Raw genomic sequence first — 23,989 nt, forward strand, 5'->3', positions numbered from 1 at the left:
ATACAGATGAACCTTTATACTCGATAGAGAGCGCAAAAGATTAAAGATAACAATTGGAATGCAAATATAACTTTAATTTTACAGCAACTTACTCAAAATGTTGATTATTTAAAATATAAAAAAGAAAAGATTCGAGAAACTATCTTTTTTCTAGGTTTTGTCTTAATCCTTTTCTCATATTTCAAGGTCATCCTCTTAAATATTTATGATTCAATTGTCAGTTAGATTCTGTTTCATCGACGGCATATTACTTCTGCTTTCACTGCGGCTTCGAATCGTCGAACTTGCTTTATAGTAAAGCCAAATTTAGGCAGTAGAAATCACAAAGAATATTCGTATGTATTGTTAATTAACTATATGTACAGACGATTATAAAATTTGCCCTTACTTTGTATATCGATATCGGTAAACGTAAAGTCAAATTCACGCGATATTGTAAAGAAAGAATAACCGCGTACATATTTACTTCCTCCGCCAGATGACTCGCTGATAACTTTACCTGACTTTACATTCGTTCGATGAGTATCGGATACCGATCGGGCTGTTTGCGAAGCCGTTTGGTCAATAAGAAGCTCCTCGTGAAATTTGAGATAGCAGAATGTACGTACATGTGACGCGAATGGTGTATCGTGTATTGGTCCGGTACGCGGCCTGTGCTTAATAATTCCATCAAAAAAGGAAACGTTCACGGCGATGAAATTCTGTGACAAATAAGGAGAGAATAAGAACAGTGCTGACATACCTGAGTCGCAGGAGAAATAGCAAGTTATTGCAGAATATCCTTTTCACAGACGAAAGAAAAAAAGGTCAACACTTGTCTGGATTGTATGCAATGTGCCGGCGACCCACCCTCGCTCACTGTTTATCCTTTAAGTATAAATCTAACCCTTTACCACGTATTCGAGGGTAGCATGCCGCATACTATGCAAATCTATCATTACCACTGTCATTGCCTAGGAGGTAAGATATGATACCATCGTAATAGTAGTCAGATGTATTTACAGATGTAATCGAAAATCATTTCATCGATATTGTGAAATAATTTAATCTTATCATGGAGTTGCCTTTTATGAATTGTCTTGATGTTTAACGGTTATATTGCTCCCTCCTTGGGATAACTACAAGAATTATATTTTTTTGTAATCATATATGTATCAACAACTTCGGTAGAGAAGTAAGATACTTCCATGTAATAACGTGATTCGAAAATTTCTCAATAATGGGAAAGAATCCTTCATTGTGACGTTTATCATTAGTCCCTGACGCGAATACCGAATCGATTGTCAATATGCTCGATGTACGCCATAATACACATCGTATTTACAACGCGGTATACACGGTGAATACAAATGATGAATTGATTACTGTAGGTTAAATTGAATAATATTAATCGTCAGACGAAGAACATTCGTATGTTATAACGTTAGCAACTTTTTACTTGATAATGTTTTATATTTCCAATCGATTTAGCTTATAAGGTCAAATAAGGAGAATCGTGAAGATTTTCATTTATAATATGGTCTATAGAAGTATTAATAATTTGATAAGATGTCATGTGACAAAGTACCAATAAATCTGATCGTGATATAAATTTATAAAAGTCATAAGTATTTATGTAAATATCTATTATTCTTATTTAAATATATAAAGAACTTGTTATGCTAGGAAATTAAACATGTTTTAATATAAAAGTTATACGAAAACTTCTTCGAGTTTATTTATTAATAATAAATGACTATTTAAATGGGTACTTTGATATTTAAATAATAGGATAAAAATTATTAGAGAAATGAATAATGTTTAGAAAAATTTTAGAAGATAAAATTTAATAGAGCAATATATTTTTACTGTTTCAGTTACATTTTACAAAATAAATCAATTTTAAAAATTTATTTTTGGACGCAGACCTTTCTTGTATCTATATCCTGATTTCCAAGTTAATATTAATAAATTCAACATGTATGCATTAAAAATACAAACTGCCTGTCAAAGCGAGGGTAGCGGGGAACCTGATGATCCAAGTAGTCATCATCAAGAACCTGTTAGACCTCCCGCACAGGATTGTAGTTCATTTGACATTGTTAGAGCAACTCAGGTAATTAAATTTCAAATATTATTATTTGGCTAATTATTTGCTTAGCCATTGAAAAATATTTGTTATTTGGAAAATTAATTCTTTACAGTATGGAGCTTTGGATCGTGTGACTGAATTAGTAGAAGCTGGTGCTGATGTAAATCAGCCAGATTCAGAAACCGTAACATTATTGCATTGGGCAGCAATAAATAATCGAAAAGACATAGTAAAATATCTAATTGCAAAGGGAGCTGTTGTTGATGCAATCGGTGGTGAACTTGCTTCCACACCACTACATTGGGCTACAAGGTTAATTTTAAATTATTATTCAAATCGATTTTATAATAGAATCTAATAAATCTTTTAGCAAATAAAATAAATTGTTGTTTCCAGACAAGGTCATTTATCTACAGTTGTGATATTAATGAGAGCAGGAGCAGATCCAACTCTTAGGGATTCTGAAGGATTTTCATGTATTCATTTGGCAGCTCAATTTGGTCATACCTCTATTGTAGCTTATCTAGTTGCGAAAGGAGTAAATCCAAATATGCCAGACAGAAGTGCAATGACACCCCTCATGTGGAGTGCCTATAAAGTTAATAGGTAAGTGTGAAAGAAAAATGAAAATATTTATTTGTGAAAATTTTAGAATTACATTATATTGTTTACTTTGAAGTTTTTCCTTTTACAGTTTAGATCCAACACGCTTGTTACTCACTCTAGGAGCATCTCATTTGCTCGCAGATAATTTACATGGTAATACTGCTTTGCATTGGGCTATTATAGCTGAGAATAGTACAGCGATATCAACGCTAGTCCATCATGGTGCATCTTTGGACCGACCTAATGTTCTATATGAAACACCAATGACATTATTGGATCGTCATATTGGTGCTGCCTGGTTAGGACATAAAATCAGTCAAGAAATCAGAGAAAAACAAGGCAGAACACGAATGTGGTGTAGGGATAAGGTGTGCACTCTAATTGTTTTTATCTAATTTCGTTTTTTAAAGTTATATATCTTGCAGAGAATACGCTGGTATTGTATGGTCAGTACACCATTTATAGTTTTTTATCTCATTGGAATGATTTTTCAAAGTGGATTGGATTATCTAATAAAAATAGGTGCCTTTATCACTCTTTATATAGCACTGTATTTAGCTAATCATTTTATCTTTGATGAACGATTATTTCATATTATACCAATGTCAATCTATTTGGCTACAAAGGTGAGTATTCAAAAGGACGTATCATATTTATTATTAATAGACCCTTTATATTAAAGTCTTAGAATTAAATAATGTTATAAATCTGTGTAGAGAGAAGTGACTGAATTATATCAGATATCAACTTTTACATAACTGATACAAGTGACTTATCACGATATATATTAGATACAACAAGTGCCTTATCACAAAACACAAGAAAGATAAATTAATATTATTGAAAATAGCACACAGATTTAATGTTCTTTCAATAACTTTTTACTTTATATGTAACTTGTATAACATTAGCATTTTCATAATCAGCATCTTTTAAGATCATTTGTTACAGATGTGGATATATATAACATGGATATTTTGGTTAGGCATACATGCTGCATGGTATTTATGGTTACTATTAGTAGGTGGATCTGTACCACTCTGGATATGTTTCTTACAATCCTGGAGAGGTGATCCAGGTGTAATTACAGCTACACATGAGGATAAGTTAAATGTAACTGTCTGTATATTACGATTACATTATCTGTAGATGAAGTGTATTTTTCAATTTTTTATTGTTTTCAGACAATTATAGAATTAGCAGAGTCTGGTGGTTTCGAACCACAATCATTTTGCAGCAGTTGCTTGATTAGAAGACCTATGAGATCTAAACATTGTTCTACGTGCGATCGATGCGTTGCACGCTTTGATCATCATTGCCCTTGGATTAATAATTGCATTGGTATGTCAAAAAACTTATGTGGAAGATGGTTTCATTATGTTAATAACATATATAACTAGCACAGTTTGAAATTGCATTAGCTTTAGACAATCTAATTTCAAATACCGCAGTTGTACTTACAATTTTTAACATCCGTTTTTTCTTTTTAAAAACTTAGGTGCGCATAATCACAAGTATTTTCTGGGATTTTTAGCATCATTATTAGGCCTCTGTATTGTTATTTTATCCGCTAGTGCGCAGTATTGGCAATTTGAGTGTTGGACAAATTTAACAAAAGGACATACCGCTGATAATTATTTAGTTACTACGGCTACATGCGATGCTTGGGTAATGTGGATTGCAGCAAATACGGCCCTTCATTTCTTTTGGGTCGGCACGCTACTTGCGTGTCAATGTTATCAGGTTTATTATCTTTTTTATGTCTATACAACCAAACGAGTTACGACAATTTATTTTCTCACCGTAATATATATTTTTTATTCACTAGATTATGGTTCTTGGAATGACAACAAACGAACGTATGAACGCGGGACGTTATGCACATTTCAAACAAGGGAATCCTTTCCATCGTGGTGCTCTTCAGAATGCGGCTGATTTTTGTAATTTAAGCTTCTGCGGAGTAAAAGCAAAGCCCAGCTCAGACTGGTTACATAGTTTCGATCATAAACAGAGCATCGAAAAGTTGCCTCTACTTGCTACGAAAGACAACTTCCAATATATTTAGAATTTTTCTTAAGGGTCGCAGAACTGTCATGGAAGATAATGTAATTTTGCCATCAGAAGCTAACATAGTGTGTCATATCATTTGCGCCTGGAGCATACTTCTGAATTACCAAAGAGTTACTACAGAATTGGAAGTGACTTTTAAGGAAGGTAGTGATTTTGCATATACAGATTTAAATTGCATAATATAAGTAATTTCTTACATTTAATGAAATACAAATTTTAACATTCGTCTACCGTAAAAGACTGTTCTACGACGTAAGTATGCATATCCCACATTTGTGTACTCTTCGTTTCAAATACGAAACAGAAGAACACGTTGCACAAGTACTTTGACTCTATTTTTACAACAAATTATGAACCAAGATTCCTTTTTGTCTTCGTATATTGTCCCTACAATTTACTTCTTACTTTCGATAAACGAAATGCTAACATAATTGATTAAAACGTAGTTTACATCGCATTGTAAATATCTATACTTTTCATGGAATTGTAACGTCACAAAACATGAATACGTTAATATTTTCTTTTTTTCAATTACAAGTTTTTAAGTTTACTTTATATGTTATAAATTCCAACGAGTATCAGATTTAATCCATAAATAATTTATTTGTATAAGTACAATACTGATCATGTTGGAAAACAGTAATATCTTTATACAAAAAAAAGCCATGACAGTCAGTTGTGTAAGATCATTATATAATCGACATTATTTATTTCAATTATTTGTATTTTGTAGTTTTTATTGTTCATGATAGAAACATGAGTATTCATATTAAATTTGAACAAAATTCAGGATATGTAAAAAAGTTATTAAAAGGTATTACTAACGAAAAGTATGGCATATTTATATTTAGTAATTAATGGATCAATTTCAATCCAAAAAATAAATCAAACGTTGTGCAACATTATTGTAAGTAAAATTGCATTGCATATTATTGTTGGCAATTTAATCCGTTTTTTCGTACTTATGAATAAGTTTACCTGACTTAAGTGCCATGCTTGTACTCTTCAAAAGACATGCGTATACTATACGTATTTACACTCGTATATATATATATATATAAGTATTTATTTATGCTCTTTGTAAGATTTGATTAATGTTGTCTGTTGTATCTAATCTATTACTACATTATGTAAAAACCATTTTAAACGATAGCAATATAGGATAGTTTATAACAATTGTTTATAATGTCTGTTTTAATAGATGTCATACTTTGATAATGTCATCAATTTCAAAAAATTATATTATTATGCGTAGAAATACCAAATATAAAATAAGAGAGGAGCCTGATACATTTTTGTACAATTACAATGTGTGACGACAGTTACTAATAGAAAATAATTGTGAGATGTTACTTTACATTCCAGAAACGTACTTCAGTGTATAACTGTGAATTTCTTTTTCGTCTATAACGTTAGCGTGTGATTAAAAATGTATGCTCATGCTTTTGATTCGTTTGTCAGCATCATTGACATGCGTAAACAATTGAAGTGCACTGTTAAGGTTGCAAGTGCTATGTCAATTCCACTTTCTAACATTCTTAGTCGTAATTATCAAATACCAATACTATGAAAGTTGTGTTGCGCGCACAATTAAAAAAGGAAAGCAGACATTCTACAATTGATTGCATCCTTAACAGGATAGGACTCAATTTAATTTTATTAAGATATAATTTAAAATAAAAGCCCATGTTACGAATATTTTCGTCAATGATCCCGTTTAACCAGTTATTAAGTATAAGTATTAAATACTCAAGCTAAAGAGAGTGCATGTGTTTTTTACATTGCATTCCCAATAGGTGCCTAAATATCCAATTATGTATATTACCTTATATGAATTTATAAAAAAGACACTCTGTGGATCGATCAAAAGTGGTTTAAGGATACTTTAAATTTAAGTTTTTATTAGTTAAGTAATCAATAATATGTTCCGAATAATTAAGCATAGACGAATGTCGTGTCATAGTTTATTAATTTTATCTGCGTAACAACCGAAGATAACGATTAGATCATTTCATCAACTGTATTATTAGATTATTCGAGTTTACGTTATAGTAACAGTTTATATGCAAATCATTTAATTTCACTATGTATATAACTGAACTTAATTTTAGTTTGATAATATGGCAATTTTCTTCGAAAGTCTTTGATATAAGGATACGCATGTACAAGACAAAATTAATATTTGGTACATTTATCCGACTCTCATTTATTAAAAACAAATTTTCAATTTTGATTGCTTGTACAGAATGTTACGAGGTGTTTGTACAAAACATTGAGACATACATATGTAATATTATATAATATATAGAATCGACCGTGCGATGATATTAAAGAATGAATACTCTATGTCAGAATTATTACAAGAAACACGACGCGTATAAATATTATAAATACAAATGTTAGTTAGATGTAATTACTCGATAACAAACTATTAATTACTTATAGAATGAATGTGTTAATTAAGTCAAGCATATAATTTCTCTCGAATGTATGGTATACGTTTAGTATTTATTCATATTTCCAATCTAGTCCAATTGATATTAAGGTAAACTGGTATGTAGATTATGTTTACTTCCTATGAGCGACAAGACACAGTCGATTTATGTATAGCAAGCAATTTCTCTCGTTTTTCAAAGTGAGTGAGTCGGAAACAAAAGAAGGATTGTGTAGTTAATGATGCAATATCAACGAATACAAGCATTGAGAAACTGTATTATAACATTTTGAGAAACATACAACTAAGAAATAGATAAATACAAGACAGGAAAGTTTTTATAATAATTAACATTTTTAAACATTTAATTTGTAAATTGCAAGAATTGTTTGCTTCGAAAATGTATAAGGAAGTTGAATTAATGAATTAAATATACAGATTAAGATTTGAGAAAAGCAGATATTTAGAAATATGTGAGCATTTGAACGTTTAGATTCTAGTTAATCTAGTTTAGATTCTAGTTAAGTTTTTCGTGAAAAACGATTAAATATAGTTGTAAAAACTTTTTGTCTGACTTGTTACGACTTTGAAAAATTATCGAACTCCTCGCAAACATAGATCAGTTTACAGCTGTTGTATCGAATCATATTAGGCTAATTATAACACTCTACTCCTGATTCAATCAATGTAAATAATAATCTTTTACTTCTAACGGCGTTTTAAGAACAAATAAAGTTTAAAAAAATCAAACTATCGGAGATGTAAACATTCTTGGTAATTAATTGCAAAATTCAATTATAGTTACTATACGTTGTATAACAAATAAAAAATATATATATATATATGTATAAATGATTAATTTATCGATTATTATTGCTTTACTATTTACATTTTGGTTCGATTGACGAAATATATTTTTGTAAATTTTTTCTTTTAAAGAATTCGACTTTATCAAATTATCGAGCATTGAATATTGCCAACAGTCAAAGGATCATAAATAATTATGGCATTACAAACATATGAATGTAATTAAATGTTCTAGTTGCTGTCACTTGACAGTTTAATTTTGTTTTAATTCGTGTTACGTTAATTTCAAGTTTTATTAAATTTCTTTTCAAGAAATGTGTTTATCATGGTTTCTGGAGAAGATTGTTCATGTACGGACGCAACAGAATCTTCTAACATAACATCTCTGCAGACAGAACCTACTTATTCGGTTAATACCAATGTTAAGGAACCTCTTTGTGATCCTGTGAATAGAGAGGACGATCCTTTTCAACAACTTAACTGTAGGTACATCAGGAATTTAATCATTTAAACAGCTAGAATTCAGGTATAAATATCGCATTTATTAAGTTAAAGACTGTAAATGTCGAGAGATACATTCAGCTGTACACCACGGAGCATCTCTGGAACCGTACAAGAAAGATTTACCAAAAGAGAAGAGTTCGGTGGAGCCATCTTCAAATCCATGTTTATGTCACGGTCACAAGATGTAATACAAGTATTTCCATTCTATTTAACAATTATTAATTAACCATATTTTTTACTTTCTAGCAGAACTTATACTTTACCTTTGAAGTACAGAGATGGTAATTACATCAGCCTCTTAAATTATTTATCCTATCACTAACAAGGTGACTTCTTTGATTTTTGTTTTATATTTGCAAATCTTATATATTCTTTATTAATTTAAACACATTGCGTTTAATATCATTTATTTTAGTTAATATAATATAAATGCTTTGCTGATTCTTTTTTTTTTTTTTTTTTTTTTGATCCATTTCCATTTCACTCAAAATATGACATTTTCAGATAAATCACGACTATTTTGGTGTCCCTTTAAGTGGAAGTGGCCAAGGAAGGAATACTTAGAAAGTAAAGACAAATCATACAAAGTGAAATTAACACCAAAGAAATGTGCCCATTATGCGGAGGTAGATCACAATATACACATTAATAGGATAACATTATTTTATTTTTCCTTTTATTCTTAAGTACGAACATCAAATATAAAAAGTATATAAACAATTGGTATACTTAATGCGGATAACAATGCACTTCATTTAGCCCTTCATGTGCTGTGAAATATCAGAAGGGATACCAAATAAAAAGAAACACGATGCGCCAGAATCAGTCGATACAGCACCAAAGACGGAAAAGAAAAAAGTGGAAGTAACTGAGAAAATTGACATCTATTACTTTGATCATGGGAACTCTGCGTAGGTACAACCATATATTTCAATAGATTTCCTTTTATCATTTATAACTTTTATTATGCAGGCAATTGCTCTTACATAATCGTTCGATTTTATATGGTCTAAGAACAAAAACCAGAAAAATACAAGCATTTAGTTTCCAAATGACGATAATTAAACTTAAAAATTTAAGATTTTTCGATTCTTAGAATCTAATCAAAATGTTATTGTTAAAAATATATATATATATAAAAAAAAAAAATAATAAATACAAAAAACAAAGTTTATATATATCATCGTTAAGAAATTTAAAAAAGTAACTTTGACCATCACGTTAGCTATTTTACGATCGTACACGTTCGTTAAAACGTAAGATCCTTCACAATCTTCACAGATATTATCAAACGACGGATTCACCGCCGATATTATCGACCGAGAAATGCGCCGAGAAAACCGACCAAGCAGCGACTCGCTTTTGGGCCGAGATATTTGGGACTATTCATATCGGCACTGCTTTCATCACAGCGTTTATTCTACAATTGGTTCGATTTATACTTTACAGTATAATCCGACCACTGACAGTGGGCATCTTGCAATTGTTGGCGGACTATTTTATAAAACCCCTATTGTCGATTGCGTTCAATGCTCTGATACAGCCTGTATTGATATTGTTATACAATATTGCAACGTCTTTCAAGGATCTTTGCGAGCCTATCGCAGAAGCGATAGGGTTGTTCCTACGGGAGATTGCACACGTGTGTGCGGCGATTCGAATCGTCGAGGTGAAACAGGGTACCGCTCCCTCGGTTGCTTGCACTTGATGATCGAATAGAAGAAAACGCGAATTCTCAATGACGAAGAAGGGAATAAGGTACCAAACTCATAATCCCTTCTTACGACTCGTAAAAAAATAGCACCATGCAAATGTTGGCTTAGGGAAGTTGCTTCGGAATCTCTGTTTCCAAACTATTTTAATATTATACCTCTTTACCCTGTACTGTATCTGTTTTTCAATGTTTAAGGTTCAGAGGTGAAAAAAGGACGACCTATTATATCTAGGTGATTGACATTATCTTGGTATTTGAACGATTACGAGGGAATCGAGGTAAAACTGAACCGTGATTAAATCGAGTAAAACAAATCCAACCCATTAAGATCCAAGTGTGTTTGTTAAGTACAGGCCTTTCTATTAGGCATTGTTATTTAGAATATTTACGAGGCCATATTTAAAAAGAAGGAATTTCAAAACTCTTTAGACAGCAGATATTGCATCGACTTAAGAAAGGATTTTGTTGGATCCCAAAGGGTTAAGAAATAACGAAATCCTTTTATCACATGTGCTTATAAAAAAAAAAAAACTTAATATAAAGCGTAATTTGTGCGTATGAATGGTCACGTCAAGCAAATTATAAACTTCATCCGTTGACCTTCCGTAGATGACGATAAATTATCTGGATCATCGATTCGAGAAGGCATTGTCCCAGGATACAATGATGTGAACTGTAGAAGATTCGGAAACAGCTCGGTAGCAGCTGTTCGAGTTTCAACGAATATAACACATGCCTTAACACCAGGTATATATTTGGTATTATTTAAACTTTACAATATTATCATCAGTTTCATTCATTTTGTTATTTTTTACTTTTTTTCTTTCTTTCTTTTTTTTGTTTTTACAGAACAAATTATCCTCTTATAGCAACTAACTTTGTCAATAATAATTAATAATCATCCTTCGTCTCTTTCGTATATCTTACTGTTTAATAAATTATGTACAATCTCACAAACAACAAACGGAGGAACCTAATTACATCATGTAGTTGTTCACACTTCGCTATGTACAGGTACTACTTGGTTTTTACAGAATTGCGCTTTCGCTCCACCTGCGTATGTAGTCGTTAATGCTTAAACTCTGTCGTTCGCATATTCTATTTAAAAAAAACAAAATAGAAAAGAGAAAGAGAGAGGAGGGGAGAGAAATAGCAAGAGAAAGAGAAAAAAGTGAAAGTCAGAGAAGGGAAAGAATAAGGAAAGAAATAAAACGCCTATCGTCACCTAGTCTCAGGAACTGCAACCTCTTGCTTTCTGTGCATCGCGATCTAGGTGGCTGTGGTCGGAGTCTCCTGGATGGCTAAGGTCTGTGATGAAGGCGCTGATGATGATGTCGAGTCACCTGCAATTACGTGGTCATTCTTAGTAAATGGTAATTTAAAACGCATTAAAAAACGTTATATCATTTTAAGTATATGGAAATTCACCCGTCGAATATTTTTGCAGGTGCGCACGAAATAACATATTCGAGTGTTTTATCAAGTTATAAATGTATAAGAAACGACTGCACCGAGACTATCTATTCGATAAAAGCGTTAAAAGGATCCAATAATTCCACCAACGAATCGAAGAAATATCCTTTCTATGACGAACGTGTCAAAATGGCTACGAGTTCGAGGCTTATTATTATTTTGTCTGTGGTTAATCGAGTGACTGTTCTACGTAATATCGTGAGATTTTAGTAGGTCGTATCATTCGTAACGCTAATGTTTCTTCTTAAACCGTGGTAATCCTATTATGATAATATAACGTTCCCGAGTATTACATAATAATATCGATCTCGGTAGGTAAGCTTACCCAAGAGGGCAGCTTCTAAGTCTCCTAAGATCTCCGTTTCCTTGGGATCGATAAGGTTGAAGCGTTGATTAAGGAGCGTGAGGTGGGCAAATACACAATTGAGGTGAGCGTGCAACCCCAAGAGTGCTACCTCTCTGAAGTGGCAGTGGTAAATGTGTGCCACCACATGGTACAGTAGCCGCAGGATCTTACGCACTATCGATTCGAACGAGCTAGGAAATTCATTTGCTGAAACATTCAGGAAACGAACCAATTAATACGATTATGGTTTCGTTTGCATATCGGGTCCTGTGAAACCTTGATACCACTCAATGTACTTAACTACTCGACTTCTCACTGCATGTCGCTGTAAATATAGCTTTATACTATACTCTGTTTATTCATTTTTTTAACGATAGTTTATTGGATATTCTAAAATATGAACTACGTGAATATTAGTGCGCCGTTAGCGTTCTTACAATTTGAAGAAAATGTATTTAGATGCGACGCTATAAATAATCGTAAGCTGTACGTTAACGGTGTGTCACGACTATTTAGTCGACGCCGTGGCAAGGTAAAACAGATAACTTACCATATTTCGTAGGAAATATAGTTTCGTCACTAACGGTGCGTTGTGTAAAAGTCATAACATAATCTATATATTGTGGCGCTGCCACTCTCGTTTTCTTCCCTTTCTCATCAAACCACAGATAAGTTCTGAAACGATAAGAAGGCGAATTACATGAGTGGGTAATAACACCCGACGGAAATGGTAGAAATGATAAAAAATAAAGGAAAAGGAAACAGATCGAGGACAAGTAGAAAACTGTTCAAAGAATAAATCCTTCCTCGTTTTTTTCTACCTTTTCTTCCTTTCTTTTATTTCTTTTCTGGGTCAGGGCAAGCATTATATTTATTGTGGACGTTCGAAGTAGATTTTGAAAGTGGATAATGTAGAATTTACTAAGGATTACTATCCGAGATAATTTATGTATTTACTATATGATACATTATTTATTGGTGAAATTTACCTGTTCCGTGAATTTCTTATTTAGAGACTGTGGAATTTAATGCTATAACGCGGAATCTTTTTAAATAGTACATACAGTTCAGTGAACAAAAATTCTTAATAAACATAGGAATATACTGTTTAACTTTTTAAATACTAAAATTACGAAATTTTTATTTTTCTAAAAAGTTATTGATATTGTAGAATAACTTATAAGTGTATATATAATAACAAATGTCCTAAATTAGTTTCATTTCCATTTTTTACGATATCCATGTTCATCCTATCTTTTTTATTTATATCCGATTCTATTTCTATCATCGATCATAGGCCTAGTTAAAAAAAGCTGTCAACGATCACACGTTATAAACTTTAATTAAGGTTAACACCTCCAGTCATGGAGGAGCAATCTGATGGATTAACGCGTGGATCAATTTGTTGGACGGCATGTATCGTGATTACTAGAACGTCTTGCATACATCGATGAAACAAAAAAGATAAAGGTAGCTGTATTAATCAAATAGTAGGAAAAATTTCAATGAACTTGATTGGTAAAATATTTTACTGGAACCGTGTGTTTCATTAACTTTATACAACATGAAATAGTTGTGAAATTATGAAGTAGAGCATTAACTTTCAATTTATAAGAAGAATCTGTTACCTCGATCTTGAATTAATTTTGTATTATTGATTTTTATATACGTCATCTATGATTATTCATGTTCATAAACAAGACTTTTTAACTGAATACAATGTAAATAACATAATCTCTTAACGTAATATCGATTCGTACAATTTATTTATATTCAACAACTCTTACTGCTTCGACTCATCCAAAAATCGTTCGATGTACATTCTATTTATCCCCTCGATAGTGCACGTCCAAAATCAATTGACCACTCAAGACCATTGAGGAGTGCTTGTTCAGCCATAGCGTTTAACTACTTTGTCGCTGTATCTCTTAATTTTTTCTCGCTGCGTTTACCTTATTTTTACGATCCTTTGCCTCTTTTATTTTTTTTTAGTAATTTAATGCGATAGATAAAAAATTTAATTCAATTGCTCAGAACTAAAAACCTTAAGATTGCAAGAATTATAAGTTAGTTTGTTGGATCAACGTACGATTATTGTTCGTACGATACGCACCTTAAGCCAGGACCGGTCATATCGGGACAGCCCGTCATCGTGCAGAACTCGGATATCGTTCCATAAACGAGATTGATGTGATCGAATAGTGCGAGAGTATGAGAGGCCAACCATTCGTTGTAGTCCAAACCGGGTGGTAAATCGACCAGCATCCTCAGGTCCAGCTCTGGCAGCTGCCTTTCAAGGGCCGCCTCCTCGAGGTACAATTTCGGATCCTCTGTAGTTCCCGCATCCTTCTCCTTTCGTCGGGCTTTTCTACGAATAGCGTGAAATCGCTCGTTTAGTTTCTCTTTGACCCTTCATCGCACAACCTGCTACCAATTGCCCAAGTAATAAAGCATATTATTGCTCAGCGTAAGGGTTTCGTGTGTCGCGACCGATCTAGCCGAATATCGATCTCAGAATGGTACCTGTGAGTGGTGATGTGGCATTAAAGAAGAAGGATTTGTAAGAGGAGTTTTGTCCTGGAATGATTCGTTAGTTTTAAATCATAGTTTTAGTCGAGGAATATTATAATTGAAAAGTAGATTGAATAACGTTTTTGTTCGTGTTCGGCATTATTACGAAAAAATATGGTAATTCGGTTTATAATCCGGAAAGGTGAATCGTGTTCAATGTTATCGAGAAAGTGTGAGAGTGCGGGTTGGAAAATTGTGTTTCGATACGGTAAGGTATGGATGATACGCTGTCCTCGTATGTGAAAAATGACGAATGAAAAATATTGGTTTCATTAACGGGGGTGTCAATATAATTAGTCCTTTCCTTATTGTTGATTTAATGACGCGAAATTGCACGGTTGGCGTTACAAATATTTGATTTTACTGTTAATAAAATTGTGATTATATTACAATGTTTTCTTTTCTCTCAAATAACGAATAATCTTATCTAACGAGATCATCGAAACTGGTAAAAATTAACAGACCTGAGAAAGAAATTCCAAACAATCCATCGTGGCCAAAAGCACGTTCGGTCGAACCTAACGGCGAAATTTCTCATTTCGAATCGATGACATCCTCCACCGTCATATTCACCGCGATTATACAAAAACCGTGTAAAGGACAACCGTGCTTTTTGCGATAAAAATTCTTCTAGTGGAAGCACCGAGGCCTGGCCGATGAAAGAAAGCGGTGATAACGCATTTTGCGAGCCTCTTCAGAACCAGAAGAGTCAAACGAAGAAAAGTAGGTACATGGAAGAGGGATGCAGCCGCGAATTCGACGTCTCGTTACAAACGACTCCTTCGATCTGTGTTTCGAGCACGCGTTATCGGCGCACCGATCGACGAACTGAACGGATCTAGAGCACGAGAAATACTCGAGGGAGAGAGAAGAAAACGATAGTCGAGGATCGTTTTCGAGAGATCGCCACGCGAGAAACTTTAACTTGCTGCACGCACATTCAGAGATACGGGAATAGAAATCGTGCGCTCTTTTTGCCGGATTTATCGACTCCCACTAGTTTTCCGTTTTAAAGTAGTTTTATGTACTATCGGTTGCTCCAGTAAACTGCGAGCTGAGTGCTTTCGTACGATAAAAAGAGAATTGTTTATCAAAAGCCAGCAAGTATTTACCATTGAATATGTTACGAATGTAGAGATTATTATCTATTGCAGTTCACTGATTACGTTTTCATCGCTAGTGGAAGTTGTTCGACCAATTACATTTTTTCTTGTACAATTTTGTTTGTTTTCAGATTATTATTTGACAAGACACGCGATATCGTATTCACTTTTTACAGCATTGTATATTTTGAATAAAGTAATCAATTAATTAATAAAGTAATTAAAACTATTGTTCACTGTCGAGGAATCCCGCATTTCGTCTTCTTATATTTTACATCATTTCCTTGGCTTGCAGTTTTTAATTGTATATTTATACGTATACCTTTAAACAGAGATAAATCGAATGGAAATTGGATGCAAATGATACGAATCTTCACGACCAAAATTTAAACCAATTTCACTTGGAAATGCGACCAACAACCCAGTTCGTTGTATGAATGTCGCTAATGGCTGAAAGCTCCATAATTGAAGTAGTGCAAAATCCATTTTCACCATGCAACCGTAAATGTTACTCGTTTCACGTATAATTCCACAGAAGTACGAGCTATTTCTATGCCTTATATATAGTATATATGTTCATATAGAACATTGCGGATGACACGAATGTTCTACAATTTCGACTCACAGTTACCAAAGTCATTAAGGTCAAAGACAATTATTACGTGTTACTATGTATTATATTACGTTAACAATTTCAGAAGCGTTAAATCTATTTCGCACAGAACGCTGTTGGGTCGAAGGTGACCCGAAGCCAGGGTTCTCTTCCGATTCTTAATTAATGTCAAATTTGAATTATACAACGAAAGTTGTATATTTACAGAGAAAGGAGACGTTCGTTCGTTGGCGGAATTTCGGGCAGCGAATGTTAACGGCCATCGCTGCACAAACGAGTTAGGTAGCGGTAGACGGTCTCGAGGCTGGCAGAGATTACGCGAACGCGAATGAACGTTGCGTCCGCATGAAATACGAGCCGTTTCGGTAGGTGGTGTATCGTGCTCGATTGCAGCCCACCGCAAGCATTAATGCACAAACATCTTGCACTCTGTTCATCTCGGCTCAGGGTTACAGCCGCCTGGTCTGCCTTAATAACGAACAACGAAGTTCGCCACGGCCTCTAGCTTTCTGCGATCCTCGTTCTACCGAAGGTTACGTTCCGTTTGTATTTGTAGGCACGATGTATTTGTCAACCAGCGCGCGAGATTACCCGCTCGAAACTAATGCATACGTATTCGGTTAATTACCGCTGAAAAAAAAAAAAAAAAAAATACACCGCCAGGACAAAACGGGAAAACTTGCAACCAGTTGTTATTCAGTGGGATCAAACGTTCGAAACACTGCGCCTGTCTCACCGCGTGTTATTTCGATAGACGTGATTCGATTAGGCAATCGTTTCTCGTTTTTGTTTCGTGTTTTGTGGTAGCGTAGCCCCTTCTTTTCTCTGTTTTCTTTTTGTTTTTTTTTTTTTTGCTTTTTTTGTAAGAAAATTAGAATTGATAATATAGACTTGCAACGTTTTATCGTAAATGGAAGGTAAGAATGAGTAGTAAGGTGATATAGTGTTGAATGAAATGTAATATGGGCTCTAATGTTTAATGAGATGTAATCTAGGGTCTTTGGTGTGAAACTAAGTTTCCACGTAGCGATACGTTGTCTTGGAAGTTACAGTTAAAGATTATCTAAATTGGTACACTTTTCTTTAAATATGAAACAGTACCGTGTTCTTCCTGTTCCGAAGGAGAGGAATTTTCCATATTATAACACCGTACCTTTCGTAAAAGCTGCTAATCGCTAATATTATACTGTTGTATATTCGATGAACAAACGCGAGATCGTAAGTTGCCAATATAGTACTACATTTCTATCGTAAGACTCGTGTCGCAATGCGAGAACCAAGAGAAATGGCTATGACCTTGTTTGCCTTCGTCATAGATATATTATACGATTGGCGAGGTCTTAAAACAGCTTATTTAGCTTGCAATTCGTGGAACGATTTGATATTTGCAAATATCGAAATCTCTATGATAGCAAATATTTTAATGCGAAACATAGCGAATGTAAACGTCGCTGAACCGAGCCGGCAGGACTTCTAGAACTCGCGAGAAAAAATTAACTTCTGGAAATTAATGTTTAACACGATATTCTCATTTTTTTTTTGCATAAATCTGACAAACTTTCTACACGATCAAAATTTCGACGCGAGACCAGAAGATCGTTCTTGTTTGATAGTATTTCATTAATCTGGAAAGCATCGATTACCGTGAAAACAGCAATAAGCGAGTCGTGAAGCATGGTTTGCGACACATTTTAGATTAGGTATTATTTCGCACGTTGCATCTTTGATTATAGAACGCGTGGCGTGTGATTCGCCTGAAATTACATTCCATTGATTTCGGTATGAATGAAGACTAATTATCGAGCTGGTAGTCACTGGCACGCGACGTTATTCAGCGCTGGTCATTTTAAATGATCTATTGATACGTTATCAGGCGACTGATTTATGCGAACGACGAAATAATCGATCTTAAAAAATATTCCGATGATACTCGATATTCGATGATAACTAAAATAAATAAATAACCGAAATAAATAACGAAAGATGATGAAAAAGGTAAGATAACGTTCGTAGTAATTTACAACGTGGATATATAGTCTATTGATTTTATCACGATAAAACAATTTGCAAATGTAATTGAGAAAGGAGAGATAATAAACCTTATTTCTCTGTTTGGGTTACTTGGAGCAGAATAGCGAGACGTTTCACAGAACAGGTCTGAGGTTTCAAGCGAAGAATAGGTTTTCATTAACGCGCATTTTGAACTCGTAATTATATTTTGAGCATTTATTATGCGCGAAGAAAGGCAAAACGGAAGCTGGCCACAAACTATTCCACGGACGATCTCTTTTGATTTCTATAACCTCGATTCTGAATGAATTATTACCGCGAGTCGCTTGAAAATCTGCTTTGCATAATGCGCTCCATGCATTGTTTTAGCCGCTGTATTTTTTCCACATAGCTTTCCACAACGATAAAAATATTTTTATGAACTAATAATTCGTACATATTCTGGTACCTTTGTCATCTCTGTTCGAATCATGATCTAAGTGTCGAGTAATCTGTTAAAAAGAGAAATGGAGAAACGAAGGTAATCGATATGAAACGAAAGCGTCCTGTCGCAATCGATAAATTTCGTAGAATCGGAAGAACGTACTATACCGGTACATCGGTGGAAAACAAATTAAAGGGCAGCGTGTAACTCAAAAAAGCAATTTCATTCGCGGGATGAAGGACAATATTATGTTGGTCTAAATGCACTTTGTTCGAAAGGTCTCTCTTTGCCGTGATTTTCCCCGACGTTTCTCCTGCTACCCATCCTCTTGCATACATCGTCAGCTCCCGCGGCGAATTTTGGAACACATTCAAGCTCATTAGCCTGGTATCGCTAATACTACCGGCAATATGTTCCTACAACGGCACCGCATTCGCGTCGATTCTCTCCTTGATAGTTACGCGTAATGAGGATATCAAGTGGGAAAAGATCGATAACAAAGTATTGCACGTACAATGTGGTGGCTCTCGAAATCCACAGCCAAGGTTAATTTTATTATACCGTTATGATAAAACGTCTTTGAAAGTAAAGATCCACCGTAGCAGAGTAGCGTATATTCCTACAACATGTTACTTTATTAAATTGTTTGCAACAAGAATTACAAACATTGCGATCTAATATTCGAAATTACGTACAATCGTCGTCTACTAATATATACTCCGCTATCTGATACTTATTTGAACACGTCGAATAAACTTTTCTTGGAAAAAAAAAAGCTATGGCTGATGTTCACGGAAAAACGTTTCACTGGAAAGTAGACTAAATAGTCAACCGAAAGTGAAGTGCAGGAAGGTAAACTCGCACACGGTTTTCCGACAATCGCTAGAGCCGAGCGAGCTTGTTTCGAAATGTGCACTCACGAGAAGAGGCGATGCACTTGTGGCCGCCTCTTCTTCTGTCCGCTCGGATGTCTCGTAATTAGCAAGTTTCCATCCGACAGCCCCGGAAATTTCACGATGCTTCCTAACTTAAACCGAAAAATCAAACTCGTGGTTTAATGTAAGTTACACACGCACGGTAAACTGGACGGCAAACGAAATCGTTTTAACGTTGATTGAAATTCATCTGCAATTTTAATCCTGACACCGGTAGAGACGTATTTTAGTTTAAGAGTAAATGCATTAATCCCATCCTAATCTAGGGCAGGCTACCTTAACCGAAAGGAATTTAACATACACTTGTTCCAAGGTTATCCAAATATAATTCAAAACTGAATTCAATTTAATTCGTCCTAATTGAATCTAAACGAGACGAATCTAACCTTAATTCAATTTCACTTTACCTAATAAATGTCTTTTAACGTCACGCGACTCGGAAGTTACATAAACTACTCTATTTATAAGAAGAAAAATTGTAATTGTAATTTCACCTCTTTTTTTTTTTAATGAAGTGTCGTCTAATTCTATTTATAAACAAAAAAATTATAATTGTAATTTTATCTTTTTAAAAGAAGTTCGTAGGTCGACCAAACATTTACGAAACTAAATTACATTAAGAAAAACGAGAAACCTACTCAATTGTTACTTTAATTCCAACCTCAGCATAATACTTAAAAATATTCTCTGCTTCGAATTGCGTTTAATTATAATTTATATTCTGTATTTCTTCAAATTAGATACGGATCGACTGTGCTTCGATAAAATCAAGGTCCCTGAAACTTCGCCAAACGATAAAATATATGTCCAACTGTCGAACGATAACGTGTGTTCCGTACGTGTTAATTAACTTTTAGTAAAGCAGAGTCGAGGCAACTTGTTTCGATTCTCGATCCAACAATCCTTTAATCCACGTTTAACTACAATGGTGGCCATGTTATAACTTGGATCTAACTGCCAATGGTCTCCAAACTATTTCGTATAATACCAACGATAAGTATACGATTCGAATTATTCGAGTTACTTCGGCGAGGAACGAATTTACTTGTAAAAATACCGTGTGTACGAAGATGATATTTTTTATAATTAAATTGCAGGTTAAATATTTTCATTAAAATTAACAGCGTCAATTTTTAACATGTCGCGAGATAAATTCCTAATAAGGTCGTGGGAAAATTCTGCGATGTATTTTTAATTGAAACCTGTGATTTATTTATCAACGTTGCGACAAGACGCGAGTCCGCTCTTTGAATGAAAACGATGTTACTTTTTAATTAGAATTCACGGTTTCTGCCATGACGATGATGTTATTACACCAGCGCTGGAATCTCTGCTTGCCTGCGAATTTCAGGCATATTTTAAAACGTAGTTAATCGACTGGTTTTATAACTGTGAGAAACGAGATAATTTGATCAGAATTTTACTTCTGCTTGTTACTGTAGCTGCGAATGGAGTTTGCGTTATTTAAGGAGGATACTGACACAAGTAAGGCGGTTCTACTAACACGTCATCTATAATTTTTCATCCTTAAAAATTTAACGCCTAAAGGACAGTTCTTGAAGGAGATACGCTTCTTCCTTTCATGTCCAATAGTATAACTTAAATTGAATAGATTAGGATCAAATAAGAAAAAATCGACGAGCTTCCCTCAAATACGAAAATATTTTTTTGCGGTCGGATTTAGAACGAAGACGAAGACAAAGACAGCGTTACGACTTGCAAACTCGTCGATATCACAGTTAACCCATGTTCTACATTCTAATTGCGCTTCATGAGCAACGACTGCTAATCACATTGTGCACAGAACATTACATCTTTAATCGACTAGCACCGGTTGGCTAATCAGATTAACGAATTATCGGATTTGTACAGGAGCAAATGGTCTTTACGAATAGCTCCATTCAATTCGCTTTTAATCTATCATTTGAGTCGTTGGTCGGACATTTTCTTATTGCCGTTTTCTTCGTTCTTCCTCTCCTAAGAACAAATGAAGCTTCTTCCCGGACAAAAGTTAATTGATTAAAGTTCCTTTATTCCCGCCGCATTCCTCGATCGAATCAATGCAATGACACATGTTTTTTCACGCTCAACTTACAAACTTTGCTCGACTTCTGCTACGAAAACAGGAAATGAATCAACGTTTGATTACAACCGAACGTAATCGATTCGTTTTTCTAGTTTCTTCTCTCTTCTTCTTTTAATTTCGATTTTGCATGTTTTTCTAGATCGCCAGATTCTAGGTCGTAGGATTCTAGGTCAACCGATGAAGTAGTTTATTTGATTTCTATGTTTTTCGAATGCGCTATAGATCTTCAAGGCTGCGGTGAATTTGATTAATGGTACATCATTGTTTGAGACAGGTTTTACCGATAGACTTGACAATTTTGACCAGAATTCTTTTAAAAAAAAATTGATACAAGGTAAAAATGTGTTATCTATTTATATCAAATAGAACTGGAAGTTAATTATGAGCACAGAATACTAATTATTATTTCGACAGATATATCTGACGAAGAATCGTTTTTCGATGTTCAATCATTTGGCGAATAGAAATTTCAAAAGAAAGAAAAAGAGATTAGTTTGTACCTCTCAGAGACTTAATAGAGTACGTAGAGAATCGAGAGATAACAAATAATTGCAAATTACAACAAAAAGTGAAATAAAAAAAGATCGTGAACTGTTGTTCGAGAGAAGTGGCGACGAGTGTTCGATGTTTTCACTTTGTACCTGAACTCTAACAAGGAATTGTGTAATCATTTTCCTGTTAGCCGCTAAAATGCTCTATTCGCATGCAGTATAACCAGAGAGCCACAAAATTCAGCCACGTCTACGCGGGTCAAAGCATCGGTCCTTTCCTCTATATTATAGAAGCTCATGCCACCGGAAAGAAGCTGCGTTTGTTTGGAAAAAACTGGCCGAACTTGCTCTTCCGAATCGATTCCGTTGACCATCCTCCGTTTTTCGCTCTTTCGTTATTTTCGTTATTGCCAGTTTTGACCAGATATCGCAAAACAATAAAACATCCAGTCGCCGCTAGAAACTACGACAGAGATGAAAATATCTGACTGCTCGAGGCCAATTTTTTGTTAGTTTATTATCGTATCGAACATTCTTATCTCTTCATTCTTTTTTATATCTGTCCATCTTTTTCTTTTTTTAATGCAAATTTATTTGGTTCCGAGAGCTTAAAAGATCAATGGAGAAAAATGGCGATAACTGCGACTCTTAAAATTCAGGTTTTCCTACACCTACCTTATTCGAGATTTGTCGATCTAATTCCAGTCTATCGAATCCAGATGTCTTCTCACGTGATATATTAAAACAGAACTATGAAAACTAATAATATTTTATTGGCCTCGAGCGTTCAAAATATTTAATTTTCGTAACGATCCTTATCTCTACTCTATTTATCTAATGGAAAATCGTTCACTTAAACATTTTCTGGTAACTTCCACTAAATTCCTGTCGATCAAGATCGATCTGGACAATGTGAACGCCAGATATATTTGAAAAATTCCATTCGACTTCAAACCTTAATAATATAAAATGCCGCCATAATAATGCGATTGGATTTTCTTGCGCGCTCTCTTTTTCCTGCTTAATCGCCACCGGCCACTGCTCAAGCGTGTTACCGACTTATCTTTCTTCGCCGGTTCTCGGTATACGTTGCAAGTATGTATTGCATTTATGCGAGTCAGAAAAACTTGCGTGTTCTAAATCTTTGAATGATGTATAGCAGTTCTTCTACACTGTTTGAAGATATTTCATTAAGTTCAACGTACGCTGTCGTCTGACTGTGGACTCACCATTTTGAATTTTATTATAACACTGATACGTGCAATGTAATTCTCTTGCATAGAGAGAACTAAACAAAGGATACAATGATATTGCGTCTAAATCAATTTTGTAATGTTGCATAAATAAAAATTCCAGATACGAACAATTTTTATAACAAAATCTTGGAAAAGATCATTTACAAAAGATCGAACGAGAAAGTGATACATTCGAAGCAACGATAAAAGATCGACGAAAAAATTTACGCGTTTATTACGTGATATTAGATTACAAGCTCGTAACGATAATGCACGTTTATTGACGAAGTAACACACCTAACTTTTCCAATTTTAATATTGTGCAACAAGAAAGCTTCCCTTTCCCGAACGAATGTGCTCCTGTTTTCAGCTCTATTAAAATTTGTTTCCAGAGATTTTCAAAATTATTGGCTGCACTTCGATATAATTTTTGATCTTTATGCCGAATAAGCGACGGATTCGAAATAGAAAAAAAAAAACCTGGAAATATATTATA

General features: G+C 34.2%; 3 protein-coding genes across 13 annotated transcripts in view; 2 read left to right on the top strand and 1 right to left on the bottom strand.

Annotated features, from left to right (window-relative positions):
• The first annotated feature begins 457 nt into the window (after window positions 1-457).
• Hip14 (palmitoyltransferase Hip14) lies at window positions 458-6,443 on the top strand. 4 transcript variants are annotated; one of them, XM_072008119.2, is made up of 10 exons: window positions 458-960; window positions 1,857-2,095; window positions 2,184-2,383; window positions 2,468-2,677; window positions 2,751-3,045; window positions 3,088-3,303; window positions 3,629-3,790; window positions 3,862-4,018; window positions 4,176-4,420; window positions 4,506-6,443. In XM_072008119.2, exons 2-10 carry the CDS (start codon window positions 1,958-1,960, stop codon window positions 4,740-4,742), a joined length of 1,860 nt encoding a protein of 619 aa, XP_071864220.1. In that variant the 5' UTR covers window positions 458-960; window positions 1,857-1,957; the 3' UTR covers window positions 4,743-6,443. The 4 variants fall into 4 exon arrangements, with proteins under 4 accessions (XP_071864220.1, XP_071864239.1, XP_071864230.1 ...); XM_072008138.2 differs by having other exon boundaries at window positions 459-960; window positions 3,103-3,303; XM_072008129.2 differs by having other exon boundaries at window positions 460-960; window positions 2,766-3,045.
• Window positions 6,444-8,988: 2,545 nt separating this feature from the next.
• LOC139989702 (uncharacterized) lies at window positions 8,989-11,155 on the top strand. The gene is made up of 2 exons (XM_072008220.1): window positions 8,989-9,403; window positions 9,774-11,155. Exons 1-2 carry the CDS (start codon window positions 9,258-9,260, stop codon window positions 10,198-10,200), a joined length of 573 nt encoding a protein of 190 aa, XP_071864321.1. The 5' UTR covers window positions 8,989-9,257; the 3' UTR covers window positions 10,201-11,155.
• Window positions 11,119-23,989, bottom strand: part of Mob2 (MOB kinase activator 2) — a 65,434-nt gene continuing 52,563 nt past the window's right edge. For 7 of the 8 annotated variants that reach the window (XM_072008178.1, XM_072008205.1, XM_072008169.1 and 4 more), the window contains 5 exons: window positions 14,139-14,393; window positions 12,576-12,700; window positions 12,005-12,232; window positions 11,432-11,549; window positions 11,119-11,304 (listed from right to left, as the gene is read on the bottom strand). In XM_072008178.1, coding sequence (XP_071864279.1) covers window positions 11,476-11,549; window positions 12,005-12,232; window positions 12,576-12,700; window positions 14,139-14,393 — 682 coding nt within the window. In that variant the 3' untranslated portion in view covers window positions 11,119-11,304; window positions 11,432-11,475. The remainder of the gene's footprint in view (window positions 11,305-11,431; window positions 11,550-12,004; window positions 12,233-12,575; window positions 12,701-14,138; window positions 14,394-23,989) is intronic. The other variant, XM_072008196.1, reaches the window with a different exon arrangement.

The sequence above is a fragment of the Bombus fervidus genome, chromosome 1 (genome assembly GCF_041682495.2).
Source record: "Bombus fervidus isolate BK054 chromosome 1, iyBomFerv1, whole genome shotgun sequence".
In the NCBI taxonomy this organism is placed as follows: domain Eukaryota; kingdom Metazoa; phylum Arthropoda; class Insecta; order Hymenoptera; family Apidae; genus Bombus; species Bombus fervidus.

Coding starts and splice junctions, on each gene's coding strand:
- Hip14 (XM_072008119.2), top strand. CDS start 1,958: ATGTATGCATTAAAAATACAAACTGCCTGTCAAAGCGAGGGTAGCGGG. Junction 2,678..2,750: donor AGTGCCTATAAAGTTAATAG/GTAAGTGTGAAA, acceptor TTTACTTTGAAG/TTTTTCCTTTTACAGTTTAG. Junction 3,304..3,628: donor CAATCTATTTGGCTACAAAG/GTGAGTATTCAA, acceptor CATTTGTTACAG/ATGTGGATATATATAACATG.
- LOC139989702 (XM_072008220.1), top strand. CDS start 9,258: ATGTGCTGTGAAATATCAGAAGGGATACCAAATAAAAAGAAACACGAT. Junction 9,404..9,773: donor TTTGATCATGGGAACTCTGC/GTAGGTACAACC, acceptor CAATCTTCACAG/ATATTATCAAACGACGGATT.